This window comes from Agelaius tricolor, unplaced genomic scaffold, assembly GCF_023055355.1.
Source record: "Agelaius tricolor isolate 1412-34295 unplaced genomic scaffold, bAgeTri1.0.p SCAF_19, whole genome shotgun sequence".
NCBI lineage: Eukaryota > Metazoa > Chordata > Aves > Passeriformes > Icteridae > Agelaius > Agelaius tricolor.
The window spans coordinates 16,112,952-16,127,976 of NW_027269279.1; the positions used below are offsets into that span (position 1 = coordinate 16,112,952).

Below are 15,025 nucleotides of genomic sequence, written 5' to 3' on the forward strand. Positions count from 1 at the left end.
AGATACTTGGAGAAGGCTAAAAAGATAATAATGAAAACTCGTGACTCTTTCCAGAGTCCTGACACAGCTTGTCCCTGATTGGCCAAAGAGTGAAAACAACTCACAGCAGAACCCAATGAAACAATCACCTGTTGGTAAACAATCTCCAAACACATTCCAAAGGAGCAAAACACAGGAGAAGCAAATCAGATAATTACTGTTTTTCTTTTTCTCTGAGGCTTCTCAGTTTCTCAGGAGAAAAATCCTGGGCCGAGGGGGTTTTTCCAGAAAATGTGAATGCCACAGCTTACTGTAGCTTGGAGGCCTTTGCTCATATCTACAATTTGAACGCTTCATCTCCCCATATTTTTCAATGAGTCACAGGGAAAAGGAGTCTGATGTATCAATTACATCCTTCTCCATAGCTTTACAAGAGAATTTCAGCCCTAAGATCAAGGCATCTTCTCATGCCTCCCATCTGGGACTTGACTCTTTCTTCACTGACCTTGGTGTCTTCGTGTTGTTCTTCTACATGTTCTCACTCTGTCCTTTTCTCTCATCTGAGGGAGGACTGAAGGTTTGCAAGTCTCATCTGTGCACTGAAAGAGTCAGTGTCTCACCCGGGGCCTGCAGGCGGTCACCTGAGCCCGGCCAGAGCTGAGGCTGGGCCGGGCGGGGCCGCGCTGGGGCAGGGCCAGGATCTCAGCAGCCAGGCCAGAACACCGCAGCAGCACGGCCGGGGCCGATGGCTTCTCTTCCCCCTGCCCGGGGGTTGCGGGTGAACCCCGACGGCGGCAGAATCTTGGCCGAGCGGGCCCGGCCTGGGGCTGCTCCCAGGGCCCGGCAGAGCCCAGCTCAGCCGGGGCTGGCGGCGGGGCAGGGCTCAGTCACAGCAGATGCTGCAGCCGCAGCCCTGGCCCGGCCTGGGCCCCGCGGCCTCCCCTGCCCCTGGCCGGCAGCCGATGGGGGTCTGGCCCCATGGCAGAGCCCACCCAGTCCAGCCGAGACAGGGAGGGGCCGGGCTGGCCTTGTGACCTGCTCTCAGGCCAGAAGAGAAAAAGAGAGAATTCCCGGCATTTTTCATTTTTAACATCGGTGTTCACAGAGGCATGTTCGGCTTTCTAGTGGCTTAACAAAGTGTCAATATTCAACACCACTCACTGATTAGTTTTATCAGGCACAGAGGAAGCTCTCAGCAGCTCCAGTGATAAAACCAGCACTGATAAAGTACTTGGAAGAAACATACCAAAAGAAATGTGAAAATTGATTCTTAAATATGATATTATTTGTATAAAATGTCAATTTGATGCTGCCCAGTACTGTGAATTCAGCAGTTTCTTTAGTGTAAGACACTGTCACAGCTGGGAACATTGTGCCTGACTACGGAGCTGTTTTAACAGAGCAAGGAAGAAATATGTCTTATTTTCAGGTTACTTTTTAAATAAATTTGACTGCAAGCCTCCTGGAAGTCAAGAGTGTAGTACTCACAGGTAGGAGTTGACCTGTTTTGTGGCAGGTTCATGTATTATTAGAAAAAATAATTTTGAGAGAACCATGGAAGAGTGACTATACAGATCCAAGAAACTGTTGCAAAATCACAAGCTCTTCTCAGAAATAAGGGGAAGAAGAACTAACTCTGAAACCAGTAAATGAAATCCTGCTCTGTTGTGACAGTAGAAGTCATACTCATAAAAAGCTTAGCTGAAAGGCCTCTCGATGGATATAGAAAAGGCACCAATATATTAATCTGAACAATATTAGCATCTTGGCAAGTGCAAATGTATGTGCAGGTAAGTAGTACATGTTCTGTTTTTCCAGAGGCTTCTGACAGCAGAAAACTTCTCCCAACCATTTCTGAACTCTCAAGTTCAGAACTGTTGGACAGTTTTATGAACTGCCCTCTGAAGAGAGGTGACTTCTCAAAGTCCCCTGGGTCAGTGAGTGTGGTATCTGGAATTTGGTGTTCTAGACGCACAGTCTCACTTTCTCTAAATCTCCACTGATGTAGTAGGATCTTCCAGCAAGCTGCGATGCTGAGTTAGTTACAGTAGTTGCAAAGTTACCATTCCATGGCATGGCAATACATACACAGTACATTTCAGCCTAAAAGATGACACAAATATTAGCTGAACCTCCTTCATGTGTCTACATACCTGTAAAGCTCCCCCTGGTCTCTTCCAAGGGTTAATTTTTTAGACTCACAGCTTGGTTTAGAAACAGCTTCAGTATTTTCCTGTCAGTCTCAAATATTTCAAGGTCTTTAGCCACTGGATTGTCACACTAGAGGCAGTTCAGACCTTTGTATTTGAAACTTGTAACAAAATATTGACTCCTCCATTGTGTCTTCCTGTTGGGAAGTTCAGGAGAGTTGTAATATCCTTGAGTATATTGTTTAAATTGGAATTAGAGCTTTAAATTTAAAAAAAAATTAAATAAACCAGAGAAAAAGAAAACATGCATCAAGCAACTACAGACGCTCCAAAAGCTCCTGCTGTGTTAAATGTTGCAGGGAAATTCTCACAGCAGTGATGCTTTCAAGGCCAAATACAGTAATATGCCCAAATAAAGCCAGTAGTTACTGCTATGCCAGGCAGAGTTGTCACTGAAAAATTTTCACCCTCTCTTGGCTACCTTTGTAAACCCACTGAAATTTCTCAATGTCCCTAGGCACGGGGCTGCTGGGAGTTTGGCTTGGCTCAGTTTGGATCCCAGTGTGGGCAGATGGAAGTGCAGGAGAAGTGAGCTGTTCTCCATCGCTCCATGGGGTGCCAGTGAGTTCTTTTCTCCACCTGTGTTTGGCCTGTCCAAGGAGAAGATGATTTATTTTCCCATCACATAACAAAACAGGGACAAAATAAAAATATAAATGTTTTAACCTGTCTGATTATTTTTTAGTGCTTGATGACTCAAATCAAACCTTGCTTTGTTTCCCTCCAGGCTCCTTTCACTCTCTTTGTCATGGATGTAGGAAGTCACTGATCTTTTCTATCTTTTTTGTCTTTCTCTTTGTATGTTCTCCTTCTGTCCATTCCATCTCCACTGCACCACTCCTGTATGCAGTCTTGCAACTTCCAAAAGGTAGGTTAAAACACTGGAGTCTCTGCACTTTGCTCATTCCTGCTGTCTTTGGCTTGTTGTTTTTTCCAAGGTGGTCAATATTGCTAACATTGGGGCAGGAGAAGCATGCCAGCAATCAGAGCACCCAATTGCTGTGCCACATCTCCAGAATACCCTCCTGCAAAGTTAGTTCATAGCACCTGCAAAGCTGTGAGAGAAGGGATAGTGGGCCCAAGGGCACAGCAATTCAGACAGCAATACACCTGTGTTTTCCAGAGTGGGCAAGAGTACTGTACATAGAGAAAGTACATGCTGGGATTATGGTTATGGCTATAAAAGGCCTTTATAATAATGGTCCTTTCTACTCTGGAAGAAAAAAATGTCATTTTTTTTAAACATCTCAACAGCTCAGAAGAGCTGTTAGGTATCATCCCAACTCCAAACCTGGCATATGCTGTTGCATTAGGTTTGAAATAGAGTCAACTTTTTATCTTCTTTTGAAGCTTTCTGCAGTTAATTGGAAAATTTTTGAACTGACCCCAACTAGGCACACTCCTAAAAGTGACCTGTCTCTATTCACAGTAGCTTATATTTGCTTTTAAGTAGGTAGGGGTTTTTTAGAGCCAAGACAAGACTCTCTTTCTGTGTCAAGGAGGTCAGAGTTACTCAGCTGTAGAGCATTAATGGTTAATGAAGTCATTTATCAAGTCTTGGCCTGAAAAGTAAATCTTAAAGAACGAAACCCAGTGAATGGATTGTGATGTCTGATAAGCAGAGAACTTGGAAAGAGAAAGGCAGCCCTGTGAGTATTAAATACCAGAGATGTTTGGGTTTAAATTCATGCCTTTGAGAATCCTCTGGCCTTGCTGCAGGTGCCCTGAGTTAACTTTAGTGAGTGATGCACACTAACATCTGTACTAATTTATAAAATCAAAGCTGGAGTTAACTTCCTCATGTCTTCATGTTTGAAAGAACACCTTAAGAGACTTAGCAAAGCATGTTTCATTCCGTAACTTCTGTGTTGAGGATTTTACCTCTGATAAATCAAAAATCTGTTAATCCCAGTCAAGCGAATCTTCAGCATCTGTGTATTATTTTTGCAGTTAGGTTGTTCTGAAAGCAGCAGAAAGCCTCGATTTATGCTAGGAAGCAGTTTGGATTTGAGGGGACTTAGGGAGAGCAGGGTGTCTGTTGACGCTGATCTGGACACAGGATTAAGTTTCAGGCTTATATGTCACAAATTACTTATATAGCTGTTTATGACTGAAAAAGAAACCTCCTTTTACCACACAATTATGCCCTCACTGAAATTATAATGGATTTCAAGGTTAATGCATCTCCTCTAAGATTTGACCCAAGCCAGAGTAGAAAAGGAAGGTGCCATTCGGTAAGTAATCTTTGGAGTTGGGTATTTTTTGTTTTTTGAATAATACAGGGCACATCCACTTTGACAGGTGCCACTGCACGTCCTCAACCTTGGCTTTACCTTTGGGAGCTTTGAGGTCTCTGAAGCACATAGTATTAATGATAATAGCTGGAAAAGCAACATTCCTATGAAATTAGCAAATGCTGCTTTATTAAACAGTAATTGTGCTGGGTTTCAAATCTAATTCCTTGGAATAATAGCAGTTGAACAAGTCTTTCTAACATCAGCAACCAAGAGAAAGATGTCATGGCAATCCCAGTAAGTGAGGAAAACACTAATGCAGGGTAAAACCTTCTGAATTTGTTCAGTCCTAGTGGTAGACTTTAATGCTGTCCAAATTTACTGGTCTCTCAAGCTACAATGTTTTCACAGGTGACCCAGAAAAGAGTGGAGCGGTGAAGGCTAAACTGAATTTTCCTCAGTGAATAAAAACCAAAACACTTGGGTTTTTTCATAGCCCACTTGTGTTCTGTTCATTTTCACTCATTTACTACTTGGAAAAGCAACTACCAAAGTGAAGGAGATGATTTTCAGTGTCATTAGATAAATACTGTTAAAAACAAAGATAATTAATACAGGTTAGATTCTTGTAACTAGTTGCAATTAATACAGATTGGATACTTGTAACTAGTTGCAATCTGGAACTCCCCCCAGAAAAGTTATATTTTTGCTCAGCAGCATGGAGTTTGGTTTGATAGGTGCAAGCTGTATGTGGACACTTCTCAACACAGGGTCAGGTTTCAGTCTCAACCATCCACAGCTGTGATTTGTTACTGGGAAATAACACATCATTTTGTTTCACATTCTTTGGCTATGTTCTTTGGTTTAACTAGATGGTGCCATTAAATAGAAAATTATTTACCGTGATAGTCAAAAGGCAGGAACAGTATGCCTGGTACAGTTTTAAATGGTCAATACAGTGGTAAATTCTTTCTAGTAAATCAGAAAGATCTGTTTGAAAAGGTGATACTCTACCTACATTAAAGAGTTGTGGGAAGGCACAGGGTACTGAAAGAGATGTGTTCAGAATGCTGCTGAACAGGCTTTGAGAAGGGTTTGGGTAGGAAAGTCTTTAAATCAGCAGTTTATAGTAGCCAGGAGAAGGAAAAAGTACAAAAGCAAAGATACTCTGAGTGAGAGCCTTTTAGGAAAAAAGAACTGGAGTTTAGTTGCCCAAACAGCTCACAGAAATGTGAAAAATGTACAGACAAGGTACACAGATAATTCTGAGGCTTGCTTGAGGTGTCAATTTAAACCTGTTTTGATATTTATTATTAAGTCTTAGCCTATTTATCACCATTGCTTTCCTGCTGGAAATTCATTCTAATAAACAGTTGACTGCCCTGAATATTTTTTAATTCCTTAAATGTGGAGGGAGGAAAAATCTTAATTTCTGCTGAGCTGAAACCAAGTCTTAGTCTCTCAGCTCTGTTCCATAGTGACATCAGTTTTAGCTGCAGACCTGCCAGAACACAGAGGATGAGACCTAAAGTAAGATTCTGAACATGGAGGTTCAAGGCTTAGTCCCTACTTTGTTTCAGTGGATCTCTCCTTTGCCTCAGATTGCTGTGTTTAAAAGTACAAATAATGTTCCTAGTCAGCGATACTGTAAGTTTTAAAATCCATAAATAGTTACAGCTTGCTTAATAGCTGCCCACAAAAGTTCCTTGCATTAAATAATGCAGGGTAGCAATGCAAAGATTGATTTCATTCATTTGGCTAAAATAAGCAGTAATGAATAGTCACTTCATTCAAATTGCTGACACCAAGGTGCCTACAGTGAATTCCAGATGCAGTTCCCAGTGTCTCCAAGCAGGCACTGCTCTGCATTGCAAATGCTGCTGATTTTTTGGTACTACGAGCATGAAAAATAAAATGTTTATATCTTTGGTATGTTTTAGGGAGTGAGCTAAGGTATCCAGATCCGTGCAGATGTACAATCCTCAGATGTACTGAGGGCCCCTTCATGATCATGAAACTGAGAGAAAAGAAATGTGTAATTGTCAAAAAAACCCCATCAGAAATAGGCAAATACTTGCACCCAAACCTTTGCATGCAGAGCAAAGTAATAAAGCTTTATTTAACACCTGGCTGCCCAGTAATTCAGTGACTTGTGTAAATTCTGTGTCCTTGGCTGTCTCCATTGCATTTTAAGCATTTAACATAGACCGTGGAAGCAAATAACATTTAATGCCCAGGCTCTGGGTTTGTGTGCTTGTTTAATTAGAGAAATGAAGACTGGTTAAGATGGTGATGATTGTTACCTTCAAGTGTTTAAAAGCCATGAATCAATCCTAACTGTATCAGACCCTTCTGGGGGGTACAGGGATTTCCTTCCCAGTGGCTCCATCTGTAACCATGATCCCAGGAACATTTTTGTTTCATAATGAAGTGGAAGTCACTGGTAATTGCATGTTTCCAAGAGGTGGAACTTCTCAAAAGCTTCAAATATTTGCCTTGGATTAAAATTGCTTACCCTGGTAATACTGATTCCTCTAAAGTTTCTGAGGGGTTTAGGAATTCTCTAGTCACATGATACGGGCAGGACTTCAGAGGTAGAAAAAATACTACCCCTTCCTCTCAGATCTTGTCTCTTTGTTTGGGTATTCTGTTCTGTGCTTAAACACAAGTGCCAGAGAGAATTACAAACAACAAATATAAGGCCATGGTAATTTTTAGTGGCTCAGTGTTGTGTCCTCTGTGTGTAAAGGTGCAGGCCACAGCTGCCTTACAGAGGAATAGAAAATACAGTCAAGCCAGATCTCTGCCTCTGAGGATTATGTTAAATTGCAGTAGTTTATTACCTTCACCAGGGCACGACCACCTAATTCCGTGGACTGAAACTTTGACCAATAATTTGTATTCTGGAGTCTGTTAGCATTCAGCTGTCTTCTCATGTTTCAGTTCAGTAATCTGAAACTTGTTAAATTATTGCTTCTCAGTGTTTTGTGTTGTATTTCTCAGGCAGAATGTGCACTTGGCAGTTCATGCTGAGAACTTCAAATCAGAAATTGTCAGTGTGAAGGAGATGCGGGATATCTGGTCGTGGATCCCAGAGCGATTTGCACTATGCCAGCCCCTCCTGCTTTTCACCACCTTAGAACATGGCTGTAGTCTAAACAGGTAAGGAAAACCTTCCTCTCTCTTCTCTACTGTAGGGCAGAAAGGAGCAACTGATGAAGTATTTGCTGGATTGACAAAAAGCCCATGCTTAGTCAGGATTTGATCTGAAGAATATCATTAATGATGGAATATAAATGTGACAAATTCCTGTTGCCTACAGCATTTGACTGGGATATTTCCTATGCCATAGTATTTTAAACTGTTCAAGATCTATTGGAAAAGTCAAACTTGGATCAGTTCACAGATTCTGCAGGTCTGAGTCTGGTTCCTTAAGGGTTTGAATGGTTTAACTCAGTGGCTGCTCTGCAGGCACTTTTGATAGATAACCACATTCATATTGATCCAAGGAAGAAGAGAACTGGAAACTGGAAATTACCTATGAATGATTGGGGTTTTGTTTAAGTGAGATAAACTAGGTGTGAATTGTCCTTGCACCTGGTACGGAGCACTATAACCCTATAGCCCCTAATAATGACTTTGACAACAGCAGGTACTGAGGCAGGAAGTGACCTGCTCTCCCAGCCTTATATGCCTATGAGGAAAAGCAAAAGCAAGCAAAGGGAATACATCTCAATTAATTTCCTTGAGGACCTAAAGCCCTTCAAACATGGTCATCAGTCCTAGACTTTTAAAATCTTTTAGGTTGTTTCAATTCAAAATGCTGTAAAAGGCTGCAGTTCATCTAGGTAAGCTTCTAGTTATTCTTCAGAGACATAAACTGTACAGGGGACTGAGTAGAGAGCAACTGCTTCATAGTATTTGCTTACAATCAGCTGTATTATTTACATGGACTGTATAAAGTATTTGCAGGAATATTCTCAGTCTTCAGGTGGTTTTTTGCCATGGCACCATGGAGAAGGAGGCGGTGCCTGACATTGAGGAGGAAAGGAGCTGCAGTTGGTGGCAGTCGAATGCTCACTTTGTTGTGCTCTGCACTTCAGGTTCTATTCCCACAGTGAGGGACATGAACCAACTCTGCTCCTCATCAAGACAACAGCAAAAGAGGTGAGTGAGGCGAAAGACAAGTGATTAAATTGGAGTTTGGGCAGTATGTAATGCTGTGTTGCAACACACAGCTGTTTTTAATAAAATGAATAAGCAAGCTTTGGCTTTGTTTTTTTAAGAATCCATGCTTTAAATTATTCTATTTGTTGGTTATAGGAATATGTGTTCTTGGGCGGACCTTGCAAACCAGGTCTTGGTTAACTGCTTTTTCTCTTGCAAGTAGTGTGGGGTGATGGACTAGAGTAGCTCATTTTGCTCTTGGACAGAATGGGAATCAGAGGGACAGAGTGGGAATTGTGCTAAAGTTATGATTTGTAGAAGACATTTTCATTTTCTCAAGGATATGAGGAAAGAAAGTAGCAGAATTTAAATGGTATGAATAATGTTGGACTACATGATGAGAAAACAAAAGTTAGTTGATCTCATTCTTGATTGGGAAAAAAATAAGCCAAGAAAGCTCTGAGGACCTGAGGAGGAGTGCACATGTCCCTTTTTTCTGCTCCTGTGTGTGACAATATTGGACAGCATAATGTGAAAACAGCAACATGCTTGTTTAAAAAAATTAATAACTAACCAAGAAGTCTTCCCAGAACCTTCTCAGGAGGGCACACACAAACTTCCTGTAATGGTGTTGTTGTCCATGCCACTGTACATGACTTTTAAATATTCTTTATCTAACATTAAGCTGTTACTGCAGCCTTTATTCCTGCTTATCACTGTGGGCTTTATTCCTGTCTATACAGAATCACACACAGAATTACTGGGTTGGAAGAGACCTCAAAGATCATCGAGTCCAACCCAACCCCAACACCTCAACTAAACCCTGGCACCGAGTGCCACATCCAGGCTTTTTTTAAACACACCCAGGGATGGTGACTCCACCACCTCCCCGGGCAGAACATTCCAGAACTTTATCACTCTTTCCATAAAAAACTTTTTCCTAATATCCAACCGGTATTTCCCTTGGTGCAGCTTGAGACTGTGTCCTCTGGTTGTGTCAGTTGCTGCCTGGTGAATGAGACCAACCCCCACCTGAGCACAGCCACCTTTCAGGAAGTTGTAGAGAGTGATAAGGTCACCCCTGAGTCTCCTTTTCCCCAGGCTGAGCACCCCCAGCTCCCTCAGTCGTTCCTCAGAGGGCTTCAGTGTTCCAAGCCCCTCACCAGCCTCGTTGCCCCCTCTGGACGCGCTCAAGCGTCTCAATGTCCTTCCCAAACTGAGGGCCCAGAACTGGACACAGCACTCGAGGTGTGGCCTCCCCAGTGCTGAGTACAGGGGAAGAATGACCTCCCTGCTCCTGCTGGCCACACTATTCCTGACACAGGCTATTGGTAGAGGATGATACATTCCTGATCCAGGCCAGGAGCCATTGGCTTTCTTGGCCCCCAGGGCACACTGCTGGCTCACGTTCAGCCGGCTGCCAACCAGGACCCCCAGGTCCCTTTCCACCTGGGCACTGTCCAGCTACCCCGTCCCCAGACTAAAACATTGCAGGGGATTGTTGTGGCCAAAAAGCAGGACTGGGCACTTGGGCTGATTAAACTTCATCCTATTGGACTCTGCCCATCCCTCTGGACTCTGTTCCAGGTCTCCCTGCAGAGCCCTCCTACCTTCCGACAGATGGACGCACGCTCCCAGCTTAGTGTCGTCTGCAGATTTACCAATTAAAATCTCAATCCCCTCATCCATGTCATCAATAAAGATATTGAACAGGGCTGGCCCCAGCCCAGAGCCCTGAGGGACACCACTGGTGCCTGGCTGCCAGCAGGATGCAGCAGCGTTCACCTCCACTCTGGGCCCTGCCATCCAGCCAGTTCTGAACCCAGCACAGAGTGCTCCCGCCCAAGCCCTGGGCTGACACCTTTTCCAGGAGTGTGCTGTGGGACACAGTGTCAAAGGCCTTGCTGGAGTCCAGGTATACAACATCCACAGCCTTTCCTGCATCCACCAGGGGGGTCACCTGGTCATAAAAGGAGGTCAGGTTGGTCAGACACGCCCTAACCCTCCTAAACCCCTGCTGGCTGGCTCTGATAGCCTGGCCATCCTGTAAGTGCTGTGTGATGACACTTAGTATAAACTGTTCCATTACTTTACTGGGTACTGAGGTCAGGCTGACTGGCCTATAGTTACCAGAATCCTTCTTCCCACCCTTGTTGTGAATGGGCATCACACTGGCCAGCTTCCAGTCATCTGGAACCTCACCAGTGAGCCAGGACTGTTGGTAAATGATGGAGAGCAGCTTGGCAAGCTCATCTTCCAGCTCCCTCATCACCCTGGGGTGGATCCCATCTGCTCCCAGGGATTTATGAACATCCAAGCAGCTCAGCAGTTCTCTGACTGCCTCCTCCTGGATAACAGGGGCCCATTCTGTTCCCTGACCCCATCTACCAACCCAGGAGGACAGCTGTCCTGGGGACAAGCCATCTCCCCACTAAAGACTGAGGCAAAGAAGGCGTTAAGCCCCTCTGCCTTCTCTTCATCTGCAGTTACTATATCTCTGCTGGATGGCTGTCCATGAACAAGCCCATTTCTACTCTTATTTACACCTACATAATGCTCACCCTCCAGGCCATTTCATAGTTTTGCATGTGGTTTATGTCCATTCAGGCCTGTATTGAGATGCCAGTGGTTTATGGAATGCCCCTGGTCTCTGAAGGGTAGAGGGGGGAACAATTCTTTTGCTTCTTGTTTTGGAACCTGTCAAAAGTCTGGCTTTGTAAGGGATTCTGTTTTTTATAGGTTTGTTTCTTACCCCTCAAAAAACCATGTATTACCCAAAACAAACAAACAAACAAAAACTAGGATAAAAATATGGGGTTTTTTTTCATGCTTATGAATTTGGAGGGTTTTTGCAAAGGGTTGTTCATCCTTTATCCATATGTCTATGGTTAACTTTTAGAATGAGGAAAATTTGCCTTCTGATTTTCTGCCTCTCATACCCATCAGGCATATCACATCAAATGGACTTCTGGATATTTAGATTTAATTCTAAATCTGAATTTACATTTAAATCTAAATACAGATTTATCTATGTAAAACAAATCTGATCTTCATTAATTTTGTCCTAGAAGTTCTGCTTGTAATGTTTGTGGAGGCCAAACAGCAAATGTACCGTAGAACAATTCTGTATAATCATAATTGTTTTTCTGATTTCTAGGGAGGGAAAGCACAGATGCTTTCATCCCACTTTTGGAGCTTCATTGTTTCCTCTGTGTGCACATGGCAGTGATGTGTGTTGCTGGTAGCAAAAACTTCTAGTCTAAACACAAGACTGCAGAGACCAGCTCAGCCCTCAAACGGTGCTTCTCTTTATTGGAAACTAGTGGCCCCCATGTGGTTTGAGTGGATGCTCTAAATATCTGAGCTAGTTCAGCATTTGCTTAGCTAAGCTGGCTTTAACCTATACTTTGAAATGTCAGAAAGCCACCAAGGCCACTGTTTGACTAAAAAGTGTTCAGGCAGAGCTGCTCATATTGTTACTTGGGACAGCACTGCTGCTTTGGTTGCCAGAGTGAGTGAGTAGGAGTCAGGCTGTACAGGCCTGGAGTGATCTATATTTTGGTACCTGAGGTTGTGTTAGAAAATTGTGTTTAGAACATTTCTCTTTTAAGGCATCAGAGGTATGAAATAATCTATGACACTCTTAGGATTTAGAGGTCACCAACAGCTTTAAAGCAGCTTAAATCTGTCTTTAGATATAAGTGCTTGTGCTGCTTTAATCCACTGGTGTAGAAACTCTGAAACTCAAACTGAAGTAAAGCCTGCAGTTTTGCTCTCTTAAATGTCAGTATCAGTGGGTTTAACACACTTTCTTCTTCAATGGGAAGCCTAACTGTGCTGTCTGTGCCAGGTCTGTGGGGCTTACCTGTCCACTGACTGGAGCGAGCGCCGGCGAGGAGGGAACAAGCTGAGTTTCTTTGGAACGGGGGAGTGCTTTGTGTTTAGGGTGAGTAAAATTTTGTTGTTACTGCCCAGTACCAAGACAGAACAACTGTACTGGTTAGCTTTCACCTCCCTTCCACTTCAAGAGTCTGGATTATGTGGAGGAAAAATTTTACTTTTAAGTTTTGTGGTGACTCTTTTTCTCCCCTTGCACAGAACATTTTCTAGAAAGATCATAGAATCATCAAGGTTGAAAAAGACCTTTAGGATCATGAAGTCCAATCACCAACCCAGAAATACTATCATGTTCATTAGTAAACTGTGTCCCCAAGTGCCACATACACACATTATTTGAACACTTCTAAGGATGGTGTTGTTGTTTGACACTGACCAAATGCCAAGCACCCATGAAATCTGCTCACTCACCCTCTTCTGCTACAGCTGGGCAGAGGAGAGAAAATTTAACAAAGGGTTCATTAGTTAAGGACTGGAAAAAAACACTCCAAAGGCAAAACAGGCTCAACTTAGAGATATAGAGTGAATTTATTATTAACAAGATGAGAGCAGGAAAATTAGAAGTAAAGTAAGCCCTTAAAAACACCTTTTTCCCCCCAACCCCTCCCTCCTTCCTGCCAACAGTGCAACGAGACAGGGCCTGGAGGGTTTGGTCAGTTCATCACCCTAGGTTTTTTTCCACTGCTCAGGGAGAGGGGTCCTTCCCCTGCAATGCTGTGGGGTCCCTCCCACATGAGTCAGTTCTCCATGAACTTCTCCAGTGTGGTTCCAATCTCTGTGGTTCCAAGCAGCAGCTCCATGCGACCTACTGCAACATGAGCCCCTCCCACAGACAAACAGTCCTCCCCAAACTGCTGCAGCGTGGGTCACTCTTCCACAGGGTGCACTCCTCCAAGGATGGGCTGCTCCAGCCTGGAAACAAGGGCCCCCTCTCTCCACCAGGTCTCCAGGGCTCACAGCCTCCACCAGTACCCACCTGCTCTGGCCTGTGCACCTCCCACACAGGCTGCGGGTGGATCTCTGCATCCCCATGGACCCCCACAGGCTGCAGGTGGATCTCTGCATCCCTATAGACCCCCACAGGCTGCAGGTGGATCTCTGCATCCCCATGGACCCCCACAGGCTGCGGGTGGATCTCTGCATCCCCATGGACCCCCACAGGCTGCGGGTGGATCTCTGCATCCCCCATGGATCCCCACAGGCTGCAGGGGGACAATCTGCTTCACCACTGCCTGCAGAGGAATCTCAGCTCCAGCACCTGGAGCACCTCCTTCCCCCTCCTTGGTTATCACAGAGGCATTACCTCCATTTCTAACTGGCCCAGCCTTGGCCAGCAGTATGTCCATCTTCAGAGACATCAGGGATTGGCTCTGCTGGGCATGGTGGAAACTTCCAGCAGCTTCTCACAGAAGCCACCTCTGTGGCCTCCCCACTATCAAGAACCAGGGTGTGCAAAACTGACACAGGTAGTCACTCTACCCCTTCCCTGGGCAGCCTGTCCCAGTGCCTGACAACCGTTTCAGTGCAGAAATTTTCACAATATCCAATCTAAACCTTCCCAGGCACAACTTGCAGCCATTTCTTCTTGTCTATCTCTTGTTAACTGGGAGCAGAGCCTTACCCCAACAGACTCCACCCTACTTTTATGCAGTTGTAGAGAAAAATATCTAGAGATGAGAGATGTAGTATGGTAACTCGGGAGTTATTGCATCATTTCTTCAACCACCTAAAAAGCAAAGGAATAAGGGATAACATCTGGCCTAAAAGAAAGATCGAGCCAAGCTTTACTGCTGACTGTGCAGGTGGAGACTGAGGTGCTGGAATGTTCTTTTCTGAGCAGAACTCTGTGTAGTGTGCGTACACTAATGTCAACTCTGCCCTTTTCTACCTCTCTGCAGCTGCAGCCAGAAGTGGAACGCTACGAGTGGGTGATCATAAAACACCCAGAACTAGCCTCGACTGGATCAGAGACAGAAAACCATGCCCAACCAGTTTCTAGCACCCTTTCCTCCAGCAGCATTCCCTCAGATCCTTCAGATCGCCTTTCTCCCTTCTTAGCAGCTAGGCACTTCAACTTGCCTTCCAAAACAGCCTCCATGTTCATGGCTGGCAGCAGTGAGTGCATCATTGTAGGTGAGTCCGTGTGAGAATTCGAACACAGATCCTACGCATTTCTTCCTGTCCACCTTAGAGAGATGATAAACATGTACCATGTAAACATGGTACCTGACCCCTTTATCTATTTCAGTATTGCCACGGGTAGAGGTAAAATTGCCCAAAACCTGACATCATTTCTCAACCAAAATTTTCTGTGGGAAAACCTGCATACAAGCATTTTAGAGAAGAAAGTAAGTCATGGCTTGAAGTATAGCCGTTACTTCATACTGCCTAATTCACAATGAGAAGTAGTTCTCAAAAGGACCTTACTTTTCATCAAGGCTTTTGAAACACAGAGTAAGCTATAAAACATGTTAATTCTCCAGGAACTTTATTGGATCTGTGGTGCTGCTGACTTTGGCAAAAATCTACTTAGTAAGG

General features: G+C 44.0%; 1 protein-coding gene across 6 annotated transcripts in view; it reads left to right on the forward strand.

The window, feature by feature from the left end:
• The window catches only part of TBC1D24 (TBC1 domain family member 24), a 36,718-nt gene that overhangs the window by 16,431 nt on the left and 5,262 nt on the right, over nt 1-15,025 (forward strand). For 5 of the 6 annotated variants that reach the window (XM_071444588.1, XM_071444591.1, XM_071444592.1 and 2 more), the window contains 5 exons: nt 3,040-3,057; nt 7,427-7,585; nt 8,527-8,590; nt 12,441-12,536; nt 14,386-14,620. In XM_071444588.1, the coding sequence (XP_071300689.1) occupies nt 3,040-3,057; nt 7,427-7,585; nt 8,527-8,590; nt 12,441-12,536; nt 14,386-14,620 (572 nt within the window). The remainder of the gene's footprint in view (nt 1-3,039; nt 3,058-7,426; nt 7,586-8,526; nt 8,591-12,440; nt 12,537-14,385; nt 14,621-15,025) is intronic. The other variant, XM_071444594.1, reaches the window with a different exon arrangement.